Genomic DNA, 7500 nt, shown 5'->3' with positions numbered 1-7500 from the left:
GCACACACACACTCACACGCACACACACACGCACACACACACACACACAGTAACCCACAGACTCGTATTGAAGAAGTGAATCCAGTCAAATTGACTTGACAGTATGTTGAAGTGTTAATTCCATGTCAAGTGCGGCTGTGCTACTTTTCACCCATGTTATGGTCGGACGCTATGGAAGCTGTCTGAATATGATTATGAAATGTATTTGTAATGAAATCAACATGTTCCTATTAATCAGATGTCCCTCACACTAATTCAATAACTGCAAATGAAAAAATGGCCGTACATAAAATCTCACACGTTTGCTATACTAAAGCCTTAAATGGGCACTTTTTCTGACAGCGACCTGATCATTTTAACATGTGATTTATCTTCAGAATTTCAGCTAAGATATCAATATTCTTATGATCGCTCTAAACTCGCTTTCAGACAGAGTTCAACAAACATTAAATTGCTTTAAATGCCACAAGCGACACTGGAGTCCAGCGGTGCTGTGAAGCCGTGTGTATTTTGAGTCTATTTCCAGGCCGTACAGATGCGAGCAGGCTGTAATTCAGCGTGTTTTATTGGGCTATCAGGATGTTATCTGCTAGGCTGGCAGCTGGGAGGCAAGGAGGAATAGGCCTAATAAATAAGACAGTCAGGCTCATGCACGTGATCAGCAGCACAATCCTTCTTGCCGAGTTTCCCTATATGGAGAGAGCAGAGGCTACTATCAGCGTGGCTCCACCAAGATTCTTTGAACTTTGATCCAATTTGGAGATGTCCTTTCAAGGCAAAGTGCCGTAACGCCAGCCCTGTGTCGTAACAGAGCCGTAACGCCAGCCCTGTGTCGTAACAGTGCCATAACGCCAGCCCTGTGTCGTAACAGTGCCGTAACGCCAGCCCTGTGTCGTAACAGTGCCATAACGCCAGCCCTGTGTCCTAACAGTGCCGTAACGCCAGCCCTGTCGTAACAGTGCCGTAACGCCAGCCCTGTGTCGTAACAGTGCCGTAACGCCAGCCCTGTGCTGTAACAGTGCCGTAACGCCAGCCCTGTGTCGTAACAGTGCCGTAACGCCAGCCCTGTGTCGTAACAGTGCCGTAACGCCAGCCCTGTGCCGTAACAGTGCTGTAACGCCAGCCCTGTGTCGTAACAGTGCCGCAACGCCAGCCCTGTGCCGTAACAGTGCCGTAACACCAGCCCTGTGCCGTAACAGTGCTGTAACGGCATAAACAATTCAAAAATCAGATGATACACTTCAGTCATGCTGAAAGGGTAAAAAGTGTAAAAGTGAGTCTTTGGACAATACTGCTCTGGTTCCAGCTTCTTACATGTGACTATGTTCTGGTTTATTTAGTCTTCTATACACTAAACCAGTGGTACTTGCGCCCCATGCTGGAGGTACTTGGAAGGCTCTGTGAAAAAAAAAAAAAAAAAAAAAAAAACGACTAGTCGACTACCTTTAGGGACGACTAGTCGACTAGTAAAATTCACTAGTCGTGAATGCCCTAGTGTGTGTGTGTGTGTGTGTGTGTGTGCGTGCGCGTGTGTGTGTGTGTGTGTGTGTGTGTGTGTGTGTGTGTGTGCTCACAGGGCTGTTGAGGATCATGAGGCACTGGTCAAAGTGGTGGTGCTCCATGGTGGAGTGGCAGTAGAGCTGTGCCAGCGGGTGGTCACTCCTGCATGACACACACACACACACACACACACACACATTCACAGTTACACCTACTGTATTATGCTCACACACACGCATACACTCTACAGCTACTTATAATACAGCAAACACACACAGCAGTGTGCAAACCCGGCCAGAATCCAATATCTCCAATATCTCCGATATCCAGTCTAGAGCAGGGGTTTTCAAAGAGGGAGGCGGGCCTCCCCAGTTTCAGGGGAGGCTCAGTGAATGAAAGTGAAAAAAATTACATTAGTAATCAAAATGAGATCACATAGAATAGCCTAAATGTGTGTGATTTGTTTAAAAGTAGTTCACAGATATAGTAGTTTAAGGGAATTTTACCGTACTGTTTTTCCCATTTCCCAGGGTCAGAAACAAATAAATGTTATAAGACAGAACTTCTTTATGTATTTGGTGTAGTCTGAAGTACAGTATGTCCAACAGCAATATCAGGCTATCTTGGCTCAATAGTTGAGTGTGGGACCAAATATCATAATCATGATCCCATAGGCATCTAGGAATTGAGTGAGGGGGGCGCCTTTTTCCAAGTATTGTTTGGGGGGAACCCAGAATTTGACCCCCTGGTCTAGAGAATACGGACCATTTCTGATGTATATCCTGAGTTTTGTTGATATGCACCATATCTGGTCAAATATGCACCAAGACGTTGTGAGGACATATATTAGGCTAATAACATTTTGTTCACATATTCCACATTCCACTCACTCACTCACTCACTCACTCACTCACTACCTCACTCACTCACTCACTCACTCACTCAATCACTCAATCACTCAATCACTCAATCACTCAATCACTCAATCACTCGCTCACTCACTCACTCACTCACTCACTCACTCGCTCGCTCGCTCACTCTGTACCTCTGTATGTAGGAGTTGTTGACTCCTCTGTGGTCCAGGTCATGGCTGAGCGTGGCGATCATCAGAGCCAGGACCTCCAGGTCACTCAGGTTACTCTGGAGAAGGACAAAAGGATGGAGGGGAGGGATTGAGGTCAAACGATTGGAGAAAAAGAAAAAACAGCTAGCCAGACATGCCTACAAACTGAATACATATATATCATATATATCACAGAACATCACAGTTATTACTATTTTAGTTTTGGGAGGAAAGGGGTTAAACACACCGACAAAAAGATGTACTATTTTCTGTATGCATTGTTTTGTATTTAACGATGGAAAGATATCAATCAAAAAAATGAAGTGAATGCACATAATGGCAAGTGGTTAACCCATTGATACCTGATGCAGCATTTGCGTGTATATCCCTCATTTGTGTGCGTATCCCTTTAAGACCGCGAACCGCGTTAACGCGGTTCGCGGTCTTAAAGGGATACACACACAAATGCTGCATCAGGTATCAATGGGTTAACAGGTGGCTTTCTGGCAGCGCAGCCCAAAGCACACAAAAGACTAATGGCTATGTACACACAGCAACTTAATGACCCTCCACTCACTGTTGGCAAGTCATTATCCAGTGTAGGCGTGCAGCATTCACACACTGTGACTGGAGTGGACAGCAAGGCCATTTCACACTACAACAGCTTTCACACCAGCTCCATCCACACCGTTATTTTTGGACTAGCTGCTGATAGATATTGTTTCAGTATCTGAAATTGGACCATTTTCACGCCAAAGAAACCCCCCCCCCCCCCCAAATTAAAACTATTCAGTGTTTCCCCAGAAATATATTCTTGTCAGGTTGGAAAAGTGTGTGAAACACTAGCAGACCATCGTGGTGGGAGACTTAAAACTCTCCACTGAAACCCAGGATAATAATCCCGCTACTATAATAAGGTGCGGGGTTCCGTGCGCGGGGCGGCGTGAGGCACGCAAAGCCTGTGAGGCACACTAGAAATGAGCATGCAAAGCGCGCATAATATTTGTAGTCAAATATGGCTGCAGCCATTGCACACTTTGAATTGTAAAATTGTAACCGGTTCATCCTTTAGGCCATGTTCAGACTAGGAGGCCAAATCTGATTTGTGAACTTTAGTGACCTATTAATGACTTTATCCAGATTGGTTTGATGAGTCTGGATGCTCCAAGTCTGATTTGTGTCACTTGTCCAAACCACATATGGAGGTAGTTTCCAATCTGCTTTCGACTGATGTGACTTCAGTGCGGACGCGCAGATCCACCAAATCTGATTTGAACATCACTCGCAACTTGTCATCAAATGCATCTGCGCAGGAAAACCATGTCACCAACGTACGTATTTACTGATGCCCACGTCATTACCATAGCAACCCATGCAGATAGGCTGTTTAGGTCTGGACACACAGATCCGACTTGAGAATCAGATTTGTGTCAGTGCGGACACACTCCCAAATCAGATTTGGGAAACCAATCAAGATAATGATGATTAATGACTTTATCAGCAAATCAGATTTGCCTGTAATGTGAACATGGCCTTAGTCTCATGTGGTCAGACCCAACGTCTTACATCATCACTTCCAGAGACGGAGGGTCTGAATCACAAGTCAGCATTTTGCCACAAGAAGAGTTGCGGCTAAGCCTCTGATTGGCAGGGCTGCCACGGAGGTCTGGCTGTCTGCGTGCATTGGTGCATCGTTCAAAATGTCCCGCCCCACGAGTTGCGTCACACAATGGAGGAGGTTGGTCAATTCATGTCTGTCACACATTTTGGTCCTTAACAACTTTTCAAGAGTTGTGCACCAGACGTAGATATCGATCTACGGCTGCGAGGTTAGTTCATCCTTGAGTCCAAGTGCACGTTTGTGCCAAATTTGAAGAAATTCCCTCTAGGCGTTCCTGAGATATCGCGTTTACAAGAATGGAACGTACGTACGTACGTACAGACAACCCCAAAAACATACTCTGGGCACGGCCTCTCGTCGGTGGAGGCATAAAATGTTTATTTTTAAGCAAACCGGCATGATCTTCCCACACCGGCGGCTCGTGATTGGCCCACACTGACCTGCAAGCGTCCTGATTTGAGGACGGCGAACATGCACTGGGCGGTGTTGAAGGCGTGTCTCCAGTTGTGATAGGCCACGTTCTTCCTGTAGTTCTTCTTCACACTCATAACCCACTGGCATAAACTCTACAAGACACAACAGGAAACTTCCTTCATGCCCTATTAGGTCACTGCAGCAGCAACATGCTAATAGGATACAGTCAAACAGCAGAAAAATACATCCTATCAGAATGAAATATGGACACCAATGGAAACACTTTTTGCATTATGACTTTTATGAGGGTATGTTTCGGGCCCGTTTGTCTGTTTGTTAGCAGGATTCTGGAAAAACTACAGGGCCAATTTTCCTGAAACTTGGTGGAAGGGTGTAGCATGGGCCAAGGAAGAACCCATTACATTTTAGGGCGGATCTGATCTGGGTCGGGTCAAGGGAGGGGACCGGGCTAGCGGTGGGTCGGGGGTTAGGGTTCTGATCCGACTCACAAAATGTGTCTATCATAGCACAGCACACTGAGTGCACTTCTAGTTTATTTATTTGTTTATATTTTATTTATTTTATTTCTTTATATTTTATTTATTTTGTATATATTTACCTTTCCCAAGTCATTGCACCCTTCCTTATATAGATTATAGCTACAGGGAAATCAACCGGCTGCTCCAGATGATAATTAGAACATAACATTAAAAGTAGCCCAGAATGCTACAAGGTCGCTCGATGTCAAGGTGTATCATTATAATGTGAAAACACCCTCTGACTGCACAACACAACTGTCCAGCAGGCCCGCTTGATATAAGGCAATGTGAAACAATGTACCAACCTAAGGGAACCCTGGTCCAGACTTTAAAAATATATATTTTACCATTTCAGTGTGCAAACACCCTAAGATACATAATCAAACGAACCTTAACTCATATATTGTGAGGTGTTTGGGTCATTTATTCCACCTCCCTTCTCCACCCAGCCTGTTGCTGTTTGGGTGGTGTTTGGGGCTCCGGGGTGGTCAGCGCGTCAGTTCTCCAAGCAGAAGGACAGGGCGGGGGGTAAACTGAGGGCCCGCTGTTGGAGGGCCCTCTGGTCTAATCTGTCCCCATCAAAGGCTCTCTTTATGAGCCCTCTCTCCGGCCGCAGGGCAGGCCCACCCGGGCCCCGGCCCGCCGTAAAAGGACCTCTTCACATGGAGAGTGTGCGGGCTGAGAGAAGACCAGAGCCCGGCCAAACCTGGAGACCAAACCTGGGGAGAGCGGTTTGTCTGATAGTGGGTGCCGGTGGTGATAGCGGAAGGGGGCAGGGGGTATTTACAGTAGGTGTATGATGATGATGATGGTGATGATGTGTGTGTGTGTGTGTGTGTGTGTGTGTGTGTGTGTGTGTGTGTGTGTGTGTGTGTGTGTGTGTGTGTGTGTGTGTGTGTGTGTGTGTGTGTGTGTGTGTGTGTGTGTGTGTGTGAGTGTGAGTGTGAGTGTGTGTGTGTGCGCGCGTGCATGCATGTGTGTGTGTTCATGCGTGTGTGTATGCGTGTGTGGTCTCTATGTTAAGGATGTAGGCAAATATGCAAACAAACTCACTTGGAAACAGAGATGGGAAGTAGCTAAATACAAAATACTTTGTTTTCTGTACTTTACTCTGTATTTATTTTTCTGACAACTTTATACTTTTACTCCCTACATATTAACACAAATATCTGTACTTTCTACTGCTTACATTTTCAAAACAGGCTAGTTACTTTAGTTTTAATGCACGACAGACAAAAACCATGTAACGTTGTTTGTCTCTCTCGTCTCGTGCTCTCACAACTCTCACAAACCATATCACACAAATTATTAATCAAAGTCTAGTCTTTATACATCTTAAAACATTTGTGGAGGGGATATTCTAAGGTTAATAGTCTTCGAATTCTATTAATATGACGTGAGTTTCAGTTAGCTTAGCTCAGCCAGTAGAAATACTTTTTACCTTTATACTTTATTACATTTCAGAGCCTGTACTTTTTTACTTTTGCTTGAGTAAATAGGTTGCATCAGTACTTCTACTTTTACCAGTCTTTTTTACACAAGTAACTGTACTTCTACTTAAGTAAAAAATCTGTGTACTTTTCCCATCTCTGCTTGGAAAACACACCACTCACAATGGCAAACAGGTTTTTGGTTTGTTTTTCCCCAGCAATAAACCAAACAATGAATAGTTTTATGTTGCCCAGCATATGATGTGCACATGTGTCCCGAGCTGGCCTCTCCACAAGCATCAAAGCACGGACCAGACTGGGAACAAAGACGTTGCCGGTTTGTTGGAAACGTGCTTAGACGTTGCTCAGTGTTGAGTTTTTTGCAGGCATAGTTTAATTTGCCAGTTATTGAGAGATGATTTGACTTGAAGGAGAATTTCAGTACTCCCCTTTAACGCCAGCTCGTCTCCACTGCTCACCGTGTATTTCATCTGGAAGTTCTGCACCAGGTTGAGATCGATGAACATGCGGACGGCGGCCTGCGTGGTCTCAGTGTCCGACAGGTCGAAGTCACTGAAGCTGAAGTCCAGGAGGTGCAGCGACTGGGCTGAGGGAACTGTGGCTACCTTCACGCACGCATGCATGTGCACACACACACACACACATACACACACATGCGCACGCGCGCGCACACACACACACACACACACACACACACACACACACACACACACACACACAAAATAATTAGGAGATGAGAGGTTGCCGAGATTCAATCCACACGCAGATATTATCAAAGCCTGTCATTTGTCATTATTCAATTGCACAAACAGTTTTGCTTGTACAGTATCATTGACATAATGCATTACCTAGCCCCTAACCCTAACCATCATGACTAAATGCCTATCCCTTACCCTTACCCTAACCGTAACC

The 7500-nt window shown here is 45.3% G+C and overlaps 1 protein-coding gene across 1 annotated transcript in view; it reads right to left on the bottom strand.

The window, feature by feature from the left end:
- The window catches only part of pde5ab (phosphodiesterase 5A, cGMP-specific, b), an 84264-nt gene that overhangs the window by 19814 nt on the left and 56950 nt on the right, over window positions 1-7500 (bottom strand). Inside the window, exons 13-16 of the mRNA XM_083640530.1 lie at window positions 7047-7193; window positions 4625-4750; window positions 2546-2640; window positions 1575-1662 (exon numbers count right to left, since the gene is read on the bottom strand). Of these exons, the coding sequence (XP_083496656.1) occupies window positions 1575-1662; window positions 2546-2640; window positions 4625-4750; window positions 7047-7193 (456 nt within the window). The remainder of the gene's footprint in view (window positions 1-1574; window positions 1663-2545; window positions 2641-4624; window positions 4751-7046; window positions 7194-7500) is intronic.

Source organism: Poromitra crassiceps (genome assembly GCF_964638095.1).
Source record: "Poromitra crassiceps genome assembly, chromosome: 7".
Classification (NCBI taxonomy): Eukaryota; Metazoa; Chordata; class Actinopteri; order Beryciformes; family Melamphaidae; genus Poromitra; species Poromitra crassiceps.
The sequence above is the reverse complement of the archived record's forward strand: the minus strand, read 5'-3'. Positions and strand labels throughout refer to the sequence as shown.